The 16,815-nt window shown below is 36.3% G+C and overlaps 1 protein-coding gene across 2 annotated transcripts in view; it reads left to right on the forward strand.

Moving 5' to 3' along the window:
* Positions 1-16,209, forward strand: part of LOC106880023 (dihydroorotate dehydrogenase (quinone), mitochondrial) — a 42,734-nt gene extending 26,525 nt beyond the window's left edge. Inside the window, exons 7-10 of one of the 2 annotated variants that reach the window (XM_014929852.3) lie at positions 1,075-1,194; positions 5,718-5,871; positions 14,078-14,237; positions 14,887-16,209. In XM_014929852.3, coding sequence (XP_014785338.3) covers positions 1,075-1,194; positions 5,718-5,871; positions 14,078-14,237; positions 14,887-14,947 — 495 coding nt within the window. In that variant the 3' untranslated portion in view covers positions 14,948-16,209. The remainder of the gene's footprint in view (positions 1-1,074; positions 1,195-5,717; positions 5,872-14,077; positions 14,238-14,886) is intronic. The other variant, XM_089338236.1, reaches the window with a different exon arrangement.
* Positions 16,210-16,815: the final 606 nt, after the last annotated feature.

The raw sequence follows: 16,815 nt of genomic DNA on the forward strand, positions 1-16,815 counted from the left end.
TACGAAATAATGTCAACTCAGAGGAAATAGAAGAGATGAATGGGACAGGTGAAGTCACCATTCCTTTTTGTTTGTTTGTTTGTTTTTTTAACAGAAACTAGTTGAAATCATGCAAATGAAAGGATAAAATACTGGCTGTTTTCAGAATCATGTTTGGAAGAAGAGAGTTTTCTTGGTTTTGACAAGTAGATCTGACTGCTATTTTGAGCAAGATGAAAGATGCGTCTGAGATAATAATGGTCTTTAATGTCATAGCTTGGAGCAGTAGGAGTTGCAGTCAACTCTTTATCTTTCTCATCATGGTAGTTGTCATGGGTCACCACTGTTGTGAAGATGTTGTCATGGTGATAGTCATGGTAGCTATGTTGGGTGTCACCAGATGTCACTAGTAGTATTTGCTGTTGGTGAATGAAAATGTATTTCTAGCTCTGTATGTAGAAGTAATTAACAACACTTGTGAACATTTGACAGAAGATTTTATTCCGGCACATAGCGCTTTTTGCATTGGACTTTTTTAACAGATACTAACAGCGACAGTTATACACCGAGAGAGACATACTACTGAAATCTACAATGAATTAACTGATATAACGAATCTGTGGTGGCTGGCCCATCACAACTGGAAACTAATCGCATGATATTCATGACAACAAAATCTCTGTCTCCTCAGTGATTATCACCAAAACCTACCTTTGTACAGGGCTCAATTAGAAAAGTTGTATCATATGATGGCTCGATGCTGATTGGTTGTTTAATTGACCAGTCATATGAAATTACTGTAGTTTGTTGGTGATGTCTGCTTGACTACCTAGCGATTCAGTTTCGAATCCACTACAATACAATTCTATGTGTATGTTTACAGTGGCTATCATGATGTAAGATTTTCTGTTTCAATATGTGATCTCAAGCCAAGTTAATTGGCAAACAAATATGCAACTCTGTTTTCAGATTTTGTGTACTTTTCACTTTGTTTATCATGTCTTGTTTATTTTGTGATGAATTATGTAATGATGACAAACTGCTCCAATATCAACCTTTCATTTATCATTTATTCACTTATTAATTCATTCACAGGCGTTGCTGGAACGTGACCAGTTGAAGTGTGAGAGGAAACCTCCAATTTTGGTGAAAATAGCTCCAGATTTAACAGAATCTGATCGGCAAGATATTGCTCGTGTTGTGATGAGAGAACATGTAAGTTGTTGCTAATGTTTTGCACTAATTGAACAGACTTATGATCAAAAGTGTTCCAGCCATGACTGTCCCATCTGTTTTTCATACATAATGTAAATACATTATTCATTGTGTTCCAACTTCCTAGCAGAGAATGATTTGAGGGAGACTTGGCTGTTTCTCTTTGGCTTGAATAAATTGTTAGCATTTAGTTCTCTTCCATGTTCTAGTTCACAATTCAGATCTCAGTGATATAAAAACCACCAGGTACAGCCAGGTGTTCATTCCTACTCTTTTCTATATGGAATTTTAGTTTTGTAAGGATGTGTTGTTTTTAATATTTTAACAATATTAATCAATCTCTAAAATTGTTTTAATTATTTTGCTAAGTACTGGAGATAGCTTCTCACATGTTATAGAGGTTTTTATGGCCTCATCAGCAAAGCATAACTTTTACCATGCTAAAGTAGAGATCAAAGAATCAGAAAATGAATATACAAAATTTTACATTTATTGGCTGTTGAATGTCCAGGAAATATACATTGTGTGGTTGAATGTCCAGGTAATGTTTGTTGTATTTTTCTCTATAGAAATCATTATTGTTGTTAGATTCAGGTCAACTAAAAAAAGCATTTTATCCATGACCATCACTTCTTTTTTGTGTTTGTGTATCAAGGACTACATTGTCCAATGTATTCTACTTCAATTAAAGTGGTAGAATGAGTTAAGGTATAGACATGTGGTTAAGGCACAAACCATGTGGTTAATAGGGTGGAATGAAAATAAAAAATTGTAGAATATTGAAAATGCCTGAGGACTAAAATGTTGCTATATTTGATTACTAGAAAAATGCTCAATTTTTGCTGAGATCATTCAAAAGCATTTACTCCCTTGATTTCTGAGTATTTCCTCATGTCCGCGACATAGAAAAATTAATTTTTTGTCCTTATATAGAATTTGATGAGCTGTCCACAAGGCTTTGGCTTTGTGGATACGAAACCTTAGGTAACTCTATGTCCAAAATTTAAATTTTTATTGTCATCGAAAAAAGGTTTCCGTGATTTTAGCATGAAATTACTAAGTCTGTATTAAAGGTATAGTATTTATTTAAGTACCAAAACACAGAAAATCTTACATTTTTCTTACATAACTTAGTAGGTTTTGGTATGAGCTACCTTTGTTGCACGGCAAACATCTAAGCAATAGTCCACCTCCCTCCAGGTGCGGTGAATCATATCAGGATTCACAGTCGCTATTGTCACATGGATTTTCTCTCTTAAATGTTGCAGATCCTGGATTTTTTTTCTGTGTAGACAATGTTCTTAAAATAACTCCAAAAGATAAAGTCCATAGGAATTAGCTCAGGGCTTATAGGTGGCCACAAAACAGGACCATTTCTTCTGATCCAACAACCAGGGAATCTGTTGTTGAGAGCTTGTTGCACATTATGGCTGTTGTGAGCAGGCACTCTGTCCTGCTGGAAAATTACACTTATTCCCTTTTCTCTTTCAATGTCTGCAATTTGAGGGATCACATAAATTTCTAGCATGTCCAGGTAACTAGCACCTGTAATCATGTTTTCTGCAAACATGAAAGGACTAACAACATGATCATGCAGGAGTCCACACCACACATTAACCTTGGCAAATCACAGATGTACTGGAAAACTTCATTGAGTTGTTGGTTAACAACTCAATATCCGACTGTTACGTTGGTTAACACAACCATTTATGTGGAATGTTGCTTCATCACTAAATAAAATTCTGTTAAGATACCTATTATTGTCATCAATTTCTCTCAGCATCGTTACAGCAAATTCAACGTGGTTAGGCTTATCTGTTTCCTTAATTTTATGTCTCATTTGAATTTTGTAAGCATGCAGTCTTAGGCGTTTAAGCAGCACATTTTGAATTGTTATTTTGAGCATACGAAATCCAAACTGCGTCGAGCAATGGACTTCTTAGGACTATGCAAACATGACAGTCTCAAATGCTCAACATTCTCTTCCGATGTGTGTGGCCAGCCTGGAGATTTCTTAATGTTTACATTTCCAGTTTTTTTAAACTAGTTAAACCAATGAACAATGGTTTTGTCTGTAGGTGGATATCGTCCATAAGTATGCCGAAAATGATGTTGCACTAAAACAACTGATGTATGTATGGATGGCCATGATTTTCTTAGCTTAACATGTCTTCTCAAGCACAACAAATTGCCAGAAGTCTTGGTTCTTGTCATCTCAGTTAAGCCCAATGTCCGAAGATCTTTTCTTACCATTTCGTCCCATGTCTTCCTTGGTACTGAGAAATTAAAGTATGACAGAGGTAGCCCTGTTATTATTGAGGATATATTTAGCTACCTCAGTAGGACAAAGGAGGAGAGGAAGTTAAGAGAGAGTTGGACTGAGAGAGAGAGAAAGGACCTGCCTACAGGTAACAATGGGGCTTGTATATAGGTTCTCTCCATAATTAGAATTTCAGTATAGAATACCGTCTATACTAAAGAATATTATGGCTAGATTTTGTTGAAGAGGCCTGAATTATAACCCTTCAGGTCTCTTTAACTAAAGATCTGATTATATAACTTTAGAAGCAACATGGGTAAATGGATAGAGTACTGGTATATAAAAAGCCATGTATTCAAATCATTTGATGCAGCATTTCACTGTGCATCTGCGCATTAAGTATTCATGCCTAATTTCACATAGAGTTTAAAAATAGATTACATTTATCAAGTATACTTATTTCTCTTTGCAGCTGAGGAGATATTTATATTTTACATGTATTGAATGTGCAATGCATATCTTGTCAACTGTCAGGTCAAGTTAGAGTGATTTCTTAGTTTTGATTCAACCTGTGTGATGCATTTCAGAACTCAGAAATCTATTTTGTATTTTTCTCTCACAGAAATACATAAAAAAAGAAATACATACACAAGCAAAAAGAATCACTATGTATCCATGGATTAATCTTGACCATTGCCTATAGATTTTGGCTTGAAGAATTAAAAAGTACGCAACAAACAGTAGTCAAAATATTTTTACAAAGCTGATATGTTTGTCAAAATAATTTTCCTAGAAAACCTATTGGAATATTTATTTTTAAACATTATTATTCATGCAAAAACTTTATAATGTGATAATCATCTTGATTAAAGCATTTCTTACACAAAACTGTTGCATGAATATATTCTATGTAATTTATTTATTTTATCAAAATCTCTTTAACCTTTTAGCATTCAGATTACACATTCAAACGTAAGCTTATTAATTCACATTGTTTTGAGTTGATCAGGCATTATTGTGTAGCTTCAAGATTTCAATGATTATTTTTAAAATGACATTATAGTGTAGATGTGAGAGGTCAGATATGGCTGATTTGAACATAAAACAGATAGAATATTAGAGCCAGATATGACAGGCTTAAATGCTAAAAGGTGTCACAAATAATTATATAGAATCTTCTTCATATTTTCAAATATCCGTTTGCTGGATTTGAATTTGTATAAGTAAAGAACTTTCAGTTACTAACAGTTTCCAGTGATTTTTAGATGCAAATTAGAACAAATCAACAGAACAGAAAAGTGAATATTGGTAAAACCACTATATATATGTGTGCGTGTGTGTGTGTATAATTTTATTAAAGCCAAAAGAGTCTCCAGAGATTGTGAAAATTTTTTCATCTTTTTGTATTACTCTGCCTTATTCAAGTACTATTTTTCCCACCTTGTTTTGCACCTATGTATTTACTTGTGTGTGTGTGTGAACTTTAATCTAGACATCATGTGATGTAAATGCACCATGTATTAGCATACAAACGATGCTGGTTGTTTCAGTCTTTCATAAAAAGTATGTCTAGCCATAGGAAAATATTACCTTGCTTAGAAACTGGTGAGAGCTGGGCAAAATCTACTTTAAGTTCTGTCCAATTCATACATGGAAGACTGGACATTAAATGATGATGTGAAGATGGTGAATTGGCAGAATTGTTAGAGCATCAGGTTGAAAGCTTTGCAATATTTGTTTTAACTTTATGTGCTCAGAGTTCTAATTCACCTGAGATTAACTTTGCCTTTCGTACTTATATTTTTAAGTATCTGTCTTGCAGGGAAACTAAAGTAATTGCTAGGTTTTTGTAGTAAAACCATGCCCTGACTTAAACCTCGGAGAAGAACTTTCGAAGTGTAAATATTCAAGTTGTCTACAACAGGCAACAAAGGCTATTGATGAGATTGTTATTTGATGGAAATTCAATTGCTATTTCTTGTAGGTCAAGCAACCATTTTGTGGCGGGAGCACAAAAAACACATGAGCTGCATAAGCCCAGAGCTAACTCCTTGCCTCATTCAAAGCAGATCACCAGTTCCTGACCTGTGGTAGAAACTTCTGAGCATGCATTGACCTGATTGGCCACAGCCAGATGCACTGTAACCCATCTTTTTCTCCCATGTGATGTTTTGGTTATTGTCGACAATGATGGCTGACCATTACATTTATATGATGTATGTCTTGTCTGTTTATTATTTTTGTTTGTTTTTTTTTCTGCCAGAGTCTTGTTGATGGTTTAATAATCAGCAATACCACAGTATATCGAGACAAAAGCTTGATCAGTAAAAACCGGAAGGAAACTGGAGGACTTAGTGGTGTACCATTGCGCGAAATGTCTACACAGATACTCAGTGATATGTATTCGTTAACTCAAGGTAACTTCTGTTCTTTGACTTGAACAGTTTTTTCTTTTTTTTTTTAATGTTGATTGAACAGACCTATGATCACAGATATTCTGGGTAGACTCCTCTTGCCTTTTTCCTATTTACTGGCAAGCTAAGACACATTATGAGATATGTTCCTTTCTGGGGGTGTGATTTGATGTGATTGACTATAAACACATACATATACACATTCTTCAACTGAAATTAGTAAAAACAAGAAGAGACCCAAGTAACACACATATAAATACAGAAGTGTACATATGTATGCACTCACATACAGTCATGTCTCTGTATCATTTGTCAGCAAGGAAAACAAGTGAAGGATAGATGGTGTGTGTGTGTGTTTTCTCCAGATGCTGCTGTCCCAGGCACCAACAGTAACAACCTAGATGTTACTCTCAAGGTGTTCTCAACATTGATCTTATGTCAGCAATTTACAAAGAGGTATGTGGAAACAAACAAGAAAGGATTGTTGCATCATCATCATCATTTAATGTCTGTTTTCCATGCTGGCATGGGTTAGCTGCTTTGACTGGGGCTGGCAAGCGGCACTAGGGTCCATTTGTCTTGTTTTGACATGCTTTCTATGACTGGATGTCCTTCCTAATGCCAACTACTTTACAGAGTGTACTGGGTACTTTTCACATGGTACCAGCACAGATGCTTTTGTATAATGCATATATGAGGGCTGATCAATAAGTATCAAGACTGTTGCCATAGTAATGAAGCTAGCGCACGCAGAGTAAAGCCGTTTGGAACAGATTGACCTTGTACTCTTCTGTGCATGTGCACTGAGTTTTTAACATTCTAGCTTTCTTCTGCTGAAGGAAGGTGTGTAGCGTGTGATCATTGCATTGACCATGACAGAGAAAGTCGAGCTGAGAATCTGCATCAAATTTTGCCAAAAGCTTGGCGATACCTGCTCAGAGACCTACATGAAGTACTCAAAATGGTTTCATCGTTCTCAATGCAATCAAAGAGATCTTGTGCAACTGACACCCGGGTGTCTTTTTGGTCAGCTAAAAGCAGTTTTGGTACAAACTTGCCAGACACACATCTCATACCCAAACCTTCAATGATGGACTGAACTAAACTGTAACTAATCTGTACATCCTCTGATAACTCACAGATGGTGATTTGATGATTTCCCCTCACAACTGCATGCATATCTGCGATGTTTTTTTCAGTTCTGCTGGTTGCAGGTCTCCCAAAATGTTCGTCAATATCAACATTTTGTGGCCATCTTGGAAATGGAAATGTCTGAACCACTCATACACTCCTCTCCATACACTTCTGCAATTTTGCATAGGCCTCTGAGCAGGTATTGCCATGACAACTTCCTCTGTCGTAATCAATGTGATCATTACATGCTAGACACTTTCCTTCCAAGCAGTGTTATAAATAGCAGAAGTAAGCTACAATGTTAAAACTTAGTGCGCATGCACAGCAGAGTACAAGGTCAATCTGTGCCAAGCAGCTTTACTCTGTGAAACACACATACACATATATATATGCACATATATATAAATATGTATACACATATATATGTATACACATAAATATACATAGATATATCATCATATATATAATATATACACTCAAATGGTGCTATTTACGTGCCACTGGTGCAGAAGCCAGACAGCTGCTCTGGCAGCGATCAAGCTTGCATGGTGCACTTAGTGCTCCACTGGTATGGGTGCCATCACGATTTTGCTTTCACTTGCCACAACAAGTCTTTGCAAGCCGAGTTTAGTGTCCAATGAAGGAGACATTGGCATGGGGGCCAGTCGTCGAATTTAGTTTGATTTCGATTTCACTTGCCTCAACAGGTCTTCGCAAGCAGAGTTTAGTGTCCAATGAAGGAAAGGGATGCATGAGTGGGCTGGCTACAGCCCTGGTAGAGGCCTTGGATTATGGTCTCACTTGGTTTGCCAGGTCTTCTCACACACAGCATATTTCCAAAGGTCTTGGTCACAAGTCATTGCCTCGGTGAGGCCTAATGTTCGATTATATATATATATATAATGTTCGATTATATATATATATATATATATATATAATCGAACATTAGGCCTCACCGAGGCAATGACTTGTGACCAAGACCTTTGGAAATATGCTGTGTGTGAGAAGACCTGGCAAACCAAGTGAGACCATAATCCAAAGCCTCTACCAGGGCTGTAGCCAGCCCACTCATGCATCCCTTTCCTTCATTGGACACTAAACTCTGCTTGCGAAGACCTGTTGAGGCAAGGGAAATCGAAATCAAACTACATTCGACGACTGGCCCCCATGCCAATGTCTCCTTCATTGGACACTAAACTCGGCTTGCAAAGACTTGTTGGGGCAAGTGAAAGCGAAATCGTGATGGCACCCATACCAGTGGAGCACTAAGTGCACTGTGCAAGCTTGATCGCTGCCAGAGCAGCTGTCTGGCTTCTGCACCAGTGGCATGTAAATAGCACCATTTGAGCGTGATCGTTACCAGCGTCGCCTTCCTGGCACTTGTGCCGGTGCCCATGAAAAGACATTTGAGCGAGGTCGTTGCCAGTGCCACCGGACTGGCTCCTGTGCAGGTGGAACATAAAATACACCATTTTGAGCGTGGCCGTTGCCAGTACCGCCTGACTGGCCTTCGTGCCGGTGGCACGTAAAAGCACCCACTACACTCTTGGAGTGGTTGGCATTAGGAAGGGCATCCGGCAGTAGAAACTGCCAAATTAGACTGGAACCTGGCGTAGTCATTTGGTTCGCCAGTCCTCAGTCAAATCGTCCAGCCCATGCTAGCATGGAAAGTGGACATTAAACGATGATGATGATAATATAAAGATGAGAATGTGTGTCTGTGGGTCCGTCTGTGTGAATTCCTAAAACTTGAAAACTACATAAACAATTTCTTGCCTAGTGCGAGCCCAGTGCAATATTACATCTCCACTATTGCAGTACTACGTGTCAAAAGTGAAACAATAGCATCTCTCTAGACAGTTTCACTTTAATACTGAAACTATTAAAGTGAAACTATTACTTTACATATATACAGGCATACATATATAAATGCGATCGACAAACTTTTATTCCCTACAAACTGTGAGTTTTTTAAAATCGTTTTTCGCACATTTACTTGCTACCGTATATATACACACAGAACACACACTCACACATACATACGTACAAATACACCCATACATACAAATAAACACAAACATACAAATATCTGTCCATCTTTTTCAAATACGATCCACTCTTTATTAAAATACATTTACTTTTCCCTACAAACTGTGAGGTTTTTCAATACAAACTGAGTTTTTGGAAAATCTTTTTTCACACATTTACTTACTACCATATATATACATACAGAATACACACTCCTACATACGTACAAATGCACACATACATACAAATAAACCCACACATACAAATACCTGTCAGTCTTTTCCAAATACGATCGACGCCTGCTGGGTTTGATAAGAGGCAATACCTCGAAACTAGTCTGTAGATGCCAGACCAGCAAGGGGAAGTGGCTGACCTCTCCTGTTCGAAGGTTATAATGGACACAGGTTCGTGTGTCACATAGCTAGCTAGAGGCGATGGCCTCTTGGAGCTAATTAACGGCAGCATTCGTCCTATGTTTTGGACTGCCATGTTGGCTTGGCGATAACTATTAATATCCAGTACTGCTGCCGTAGTCTCCTTTAGAGAGACTTAGAAATATTAAAATATATATATATATTATTATGTGTATATAATATATTCATTCATATGTATATATATATATATATATATATATAATTATTAATATGTATATATATATAAATATGTATATATACATGTGTATATACACATTCACACGTGTACACATACATACACATTAATATATAGAGACATATCTTCACGTCAAGATAAATATATACATCATAACATATATATGCAAACAATTTTAAAAAACTGTTTGGTGTATATAAAACAATAAACTGATATAACATAGTTAAATGCATGAGTAAACAATAAAAATAAACCTTGGTGAAGCTTAAGCTTAAATTTGTAAAACAGTTCAAGAATTTCTTTAAAATGATGTCAAAATATGCACTATCATTCTAAAGTCAAATTCAAATGTGACTGTCGAAATTTTCCGAGAGTTAAATCATTTTATCCATATGGTATTTTTTCAGTTGATATTTTAAACCTTGTGGTGTTCCTACAAGAATTTAAGAGTTTGCGTCTCTGGTTCAAAGCATGTTTATCCTGGAACAGGATGAAGAACTTTTCTGAGAGGCAAAGATAACATTTCATAGGTCTTTTATAAGCTCCATGTCTGCATGATGATGCTTTTTCTAGAATTTCCCAAGTTACATTGAAAGGATGGTGTCATTCTCTTTCAATTCCCCAACATGCTTTGCATAGTTGCTGTCCTATTCTTGGGGTATTGGAAAGAATTTCAGTGGGAATAGAATCGAGTCTTGAATGAATTTTCTGAAGCCCCTGTGTATGTTTTATATTCTTGTGAGCCATCTACTTGCACTTCAGCTTCATAAGCAATTCCTTTTTCAAGACATTTACCTTACAATGGACAGCAAGTCTTATCTTTGAAGTTGCAGTTCCTCAGATTAGATTCATCACTGTAGTTGTTTGTAATAATTTTCATATTATGCTGGTTAATAAAAGAGGTGAAGTTTTTGCAACAAGAATAGCTAACCTTCAGTGTTCTCCTATTAAAAATTCTAAAGAACTTATGGCTAGATTGAAAATGTTTAGAAACTAATTTTAAGAATTAGTTCTTTACGACAATATTAAATGCTGAGTTAAACCACAAATCTTTCCTAGTTTTAGTTCTATGTAGTCTATTATTGTTAGGATTAGCTTGATTATACTGAATCTCCGAGACTCCACTTTTCCTTAATGCATTATTGTAATATGGCACAGCATTTTGAAATGCTGTCTCATCTGAAGAAATTGATAATATTCACATTCCTACATTACTAACTAGGTTCTTAAGAATTATGGGTGGATGATTAGATTCTTTGCTAATATAACATAGCTTTTCATTGGGCTTACAGTTGGGATTAAATTTATCTAAGTTGATATAAAAAAAACCTACGTTATTAAGGTTACCTTCTATCGTAATCTGTAAACCCATTCTTTGGAAAAACATAATCAGATTCTTCTTAAGTTTATCTAACTCATGGCCGCTTAAATTATGGGTGACTATAAGACCGTCATCCCTTTATAATCTTGCATCTATAAAAGGGAATTCTAGATGTAGACTATGCAAAATATAAGTTCATATAAGCTTACACATCTCTGCCCCATCATGTCCCCATTAGTACATCGGAAAGAGAATCCTCATTCTTTTTGACCAGGTGGAATCATTGTAAAAAAGAAGGGATTTCCTTGCATGCAGGATAATATCTATTTCCTGCATGATGACAAACTGCTTGGCAAAGTCTAATGCTTTTAGAAGCAAGAGCCTAGATATTGACGGGTAAAATTTGACAATATCAAACTGCGTAAATTTGCAGTTATGCTTATGGCTAATCCCTTTGAACCAATCTATCACTGACTTGCTATTTTTCCAAATCTGTAAATTTAATTCACTATTTAACTTGCTTATAATATGATCTAAAATATATTTGCTAATAATGCCTATTTCAGTTTTTGCTGTGTTATTTAGTCTACATTTAGGGTTTCTATTGAAATTAGCTTTCTGGTCTTTTAGTGTAATAAAGGATTGGCATGGGGGTAGGTATCCTATCACTAACTTTAAGGTTGTTAGCAATTCTTTTTGCCTCCAAATTCACCTCTTTATATAAATTTGCGTTATCTTTTTTGTAGGTGTCTGTGATGCTCTTCGAAAGTAGACGTTTATAAACATCTTTGTCAACCGCATATAAGTTTTTTGTCTGGAGTTTACGAAGATCTTATCCGAGTTCTTTATGTCCCTAATTTTTTCCTTCATATCTCTCTGGAGTTGGTTGTTGAATTTGCGGAATTCAATTTTTCTAATAAGCCCGAAAAGGTCTTTTTCAAAGGCTGTCAATTCCTAAATAGGTGATGGATTTTTGGAAGATTTAAGTCCGTATTTGTTTCCGTAAATCAGTTTTTTGTGATGTTTTGCAGCTTTAATAACAATAAAGTGTTTGTATAAATATATATATATATATATATATATATATATATATATATACACACACACACACGTATACCTTGCCAACCTTTACTTCTCCTTTTCCAAGCTCTTTTTGCAACAAGTTATGAGGGTGGTCATGGACAGCATAATGACTCCTAAATATGCTAACTTATTTGTTGGTCACTTTGAAGCTCAGACTTTCATTTACTTTCACTTGTGTCACTCTACTCCTGTTGCCTAGGAGGCTGTATCTCCCTTACATATCCAGTCTTATGATTTTTGTCAAAACTCCTCCCATTGTAACTTGGAATTCACATTTACTATTTCTGTTAACTTAGACATTTCCATTTCTAGTGACCACCCTAACTTTTCCAGTTTCATTTTTCACACATCTGTCTTTCACCAGTGTGAATATCATTCTTTTTCTTTTACTTATTTCAGTCATTTGACTGTGGCCATGCTGGAGCACTGTTTTTAGTCAAACAGGTGTTATTCTTTGTTAGCCTAGTACTTATTTTATCGGTCTCTTTTTCTGAACCGCTAAGTTATGTGGATGTAAACACACTAACATCAGTTGTCAAGCGATGGTCGGGGACAAACACACATATATATATGTGTGTGTGTGTGTGTGTGTAGGGGTGGTAAGTAGCTTGCTTACTAACCACATGGTTCTGGGTTCAGTCCCACTGCGTGGCACCTTGGTTAAGTGTCTTCTACTATAGCCTCAGGCCGACCAAAGCCTTGTGAGTGGATTTGGTAGACGGAAACTGAAAGAAGCCCGTCATGTATATATATATATATATGTATGTGTGTGTGTATATGTTTGTATTTGTCCCCCAACATCGCTTGACAACCAATGCTGGTGTGTTTACATCCCCGTAATCTAGCGGTTCGGCAAAAGAGACTGTTAGAATAAGTACTAGGCTTACAAAGAATAAGTCCTGAGGTCGATTTGTTCGACTAAAGATGGTGCTCCAGCATGACCACAGTCAAATGACTGAAACAAGTAAAAGATAAAAGTGAAATAAAAGAGACACACACACACAATGGACTTCTTTCAGTTTCTGTCTACCAAATCCACTCACAAGGCTTTGGTTGGCCCGAGGCTATAATAGAAAACATTTGCCCATGGTGCCACACAGTGGGACTGAAACACAGCCAAGCCTATGCCTATTATCAAGAAAAAAAGAAAGAAAACAATTGCTTTCAAATGCGATCTTTTATGACACTTCTTATGCCTTGCATAGACCCTCTTCATCAATCTCACCATCAGAAATGTTGTGAACCAGTGTTTGTCCCATTGTAGACCTGTAACCAACCACATTATCTTTTATACCTGCTGTGATATAAATGAATTTGGGGAGACAAAAGGGGCCCAAAACAATCTATTATCTGTTACTTGTTTCAGTCATTACACTGTGGCCATGCTGGGGCACCACTTTGAAGAATTTTAATTGAACTTATCAACTCCAGTACTTATACACACAATGGGCTTCTTTCAATTTCCACCCACCAAATCCACTCACAAGGCTTTTGGTTTGCCCATATCCAAGGTGCTATGCAGTGGGACTGAACCTGGAACCATGTAGTTGGGAAGCAATCTTCTTACCAAACTTCTTACCAAATAGGCGTAGGAGTGGCTGTGTGGTAAGTAGCTTGCTTACCAACCACATGGTTCCGGGTTCAGTTCCACTGCGTGTCATCTTGGGCAAGTGTCTTCTACTATAGCCTCTGGATGACCAAAGCCTGATGAATGGATTTGGTAGATGGAAACTGAAAGAAGCCTGTCGTATATATATATATATATATATATATATACACATATGTATGTTTGTGTCTGTGTTTGTCCCCCCAACATAGCTTGACAACTGATGCTGGTGTGTTTACGTCCCCGTAATTTAGTGGTTCGGCAAAAGAGACCGATAGAATAAGTACTAGGCTTCCAAAGAATAAGTCCTGGGGTCGATTTGCTCGGGCCACAGTCAAAAGACTGAAACAAGTAAAAGAATAAACAGCTATGCCTATGCCTAAAACAAGGTAATATATTTAGCTGGTTTTTTTTGCAATTTGTTATAGGAAAGATTCCAATCATTGGAGTTGGTGGTATCAGCTCAGGAAAAGATGCCTATGACAAAATCCGAGCTGGTGCTAGTCTGGTAGAGCTTTATACTGTCATGACATATCAAGGTCCTGTTGTCGTTAACCGAATTAAAAGAGAATTAGCAGAACTTCTACAGTGAGTGTTTTTCTTTCACTTTTTGCTTTTTTATAAATTCTTTTATTTTCTTTCTTTACTATTTTGAATCATGTTTGTTGGGCACTTAATGAATAGGGAAAATTAGTTTAATGTTTCATTTGTATTGTTATGGATTAGCTAGCAAATAAACAAATAAAGGATATGCATGTAGGAGATAAGTATTTAAAAGGGTTGCAGTTTAATGAAAGAAGAACTGGGGAAAATGGTCTTTGTATAAAGTATCAGGTCATATAGTGAGTCTTGGAAAAATGTGGAAGAGAGGTAAATATAGAAAAGGTTAATACCTCACCCTGAGTTTCTTTGAATTCTAGTGATTGTGTGGCTGTCATAAAATATAGCCAATGAGTGACTTTAGGAGAGATTGAGACAGAATTAGAAAATGTCTCTGAAAATAGCCATTGAATAACATGCAAGTCCTACTATAGTGTACAATTTTAAGTTATTCAACTTAAGTTTCCAGAAACTGTAAGATTGAACTTCCAACCAAATAACTGCAAGTTAAAATGTGTCAGTTTTTATTTTATGAGTTAAAAAGTGGTGACTGAATTGTCCTCACTAAATCTTTTTAGGATTTTATAGACAATTCAGTCACCACTTTTTAACTATTTTCTTAATTTTCTTCTTTCAGAAAAGATGGCTATTCTTCTGTGTCTGATGCTGTTGGAGCTGACCACCGTAGCAGTCAGTAAACTTTTGTGATAGAAAAGACACTTATGTGTTGTAGAAAAAAAATGTGTATATATATATATATATATATATGTGTGTGTGTGTGTATACTAGCAGACATACCTGGTGTTGCTTGGGATTTGAATGGCATAGTTTGTATATATGGTACAGTTAAGTTGAAATATGTCATACGGGTAAGTGCAGCATTGACAACAAAGCATTTGTGTAGTAAATGAAGGGCTAATTTGACCAAATGACATGTCATGTGTCTGTTTGGAAGATTCCAGGCCCTAACCTTGTCATGGAAAAGTGGATGGAGTTATGTGATTTTTGAACTCATCAAAAAGCTCTCAGTAGATATACTCTCTTTGTGGCTGTCGGTGCTGCCGCTACCATGCTGAACAATCAGCAGACGTAAGAACTACATCCATGTGATAAATTAAGCCTGTGAGCATGCTCAACAACACCACATGAGAGAAATCTGCATGAAAGAAATGATGTGATAAGGGGGTAGGGATTGGCTGATGTTGTTAATGCAGCATTCCTGGTCAGGTGAATACTACACTGCTCATCACTTTCCATTGTTCTTGCAGTAACTGTACAAACAGCATTTTGTGATTGTCTAATTGAAGTCTCATGTGACGATTCATTTGTTTTCCTTTCCAATTTCTCAACTACTGCTGTTTTTCAACCAGTGGAGGATCTCTTGTTTGGAGACATTATGCCAAGAAAAATGACGTAATGAACTAAGATGACAATTGTACATTAATAATGAAATGTTAATAAAAAAGGGTAAATATTATCAATATCTTAGCAAATTTTAAGAAAAGTTACTTTGCAAAGAGTTACTTCCCTTCTCCACAGTAGTTGTACTTACCCCAGAAAAGGGTTTTCTGGCCCCAGAGGCCCCATTATTCATTATGCGAATAGTTTTAAGAGTCTAACGCTATCTCTGGAACATAAGTAATGTATATTTCCTGTTTGACGAAAATCAGTTGTGAACTTCAGGAGTTATGCAGATTTACTTACACACAGACGCAAACTGAATTTTATGTATATAGATATACTAGCAGAAATACCCGGCATTGCCCGGGTTAAAGGGAATAATGAAATCTAAAAACGCCGTCTAGACTACGCAACCCTCAACTGTTAGTAGCTACGACACCATATTTCTACATTAATAACTCTCCAATCCATGCCAGCATGGAACATAGACATTAAGTGGAATGCTAGAAGAAAGTTTTCAACTCGTATGTATATAAAGTAAATACACGTAATTCAGAAACACGTTTTGCTTATTTTATTTCGTAACCAAACAAACAGGTACAGATTATAAATAATGAAAGGCCAATTTTGGTGATTCATTTGACAGAGGTAGTAGAGAGACAATGCGATGATAAATTTGAGGTTGGATCTTGAAAGTTTGGATGAATGCTGCCTCAGTTAAATCTCTTGTGGTTCCAAATGTAGTACAGCGTTGTATTGTCTAATTTTGTTTTGCAAATGTTAGGAATCTTGGTCAGTTGATGATAACAGTTTCTTCAATAGCTCTGGAGGTTGGGGATTGTGGAATTGTTGGGAATGTTTTTAACTTTGGTGTTATATGTATTGCTTGAATTTCTTTGACATATGAAATATATGTATTTTCACTGGGTTTGTAAAAGAGAGTTGTGTAGTTCTCGAGTTTTAGGGATTCACACACACACATTCTCATGTTTATATATAGAGATATATATACACACACACACACGCACCCAAACACACGTATATATATGTATATCAATATAAATATATGAAAGTCAATGAAGTTTCGTAAAAGAAGGTGATCATGTACATACTTTCTTGCTGTTGTGATTATAACACCTCGTTGTAAACAATGTTCCTTGTTTTC

The sequence above is a fragment of the Octopus bimaculoides genome, chromosome 20, assembly GCF_046866305.1.
Source record: "Octopus bimaculoides isolate indiv1 chromosome 20, ASM4686630v1, whole genome shotgun sequence".
Taxonomy (NCBI): Eukaryota; Metazoa; Mollusca; class Cephalopoda; order Octopoda; family Octopodidae; genus Octopus; species Octopus bimaculoides.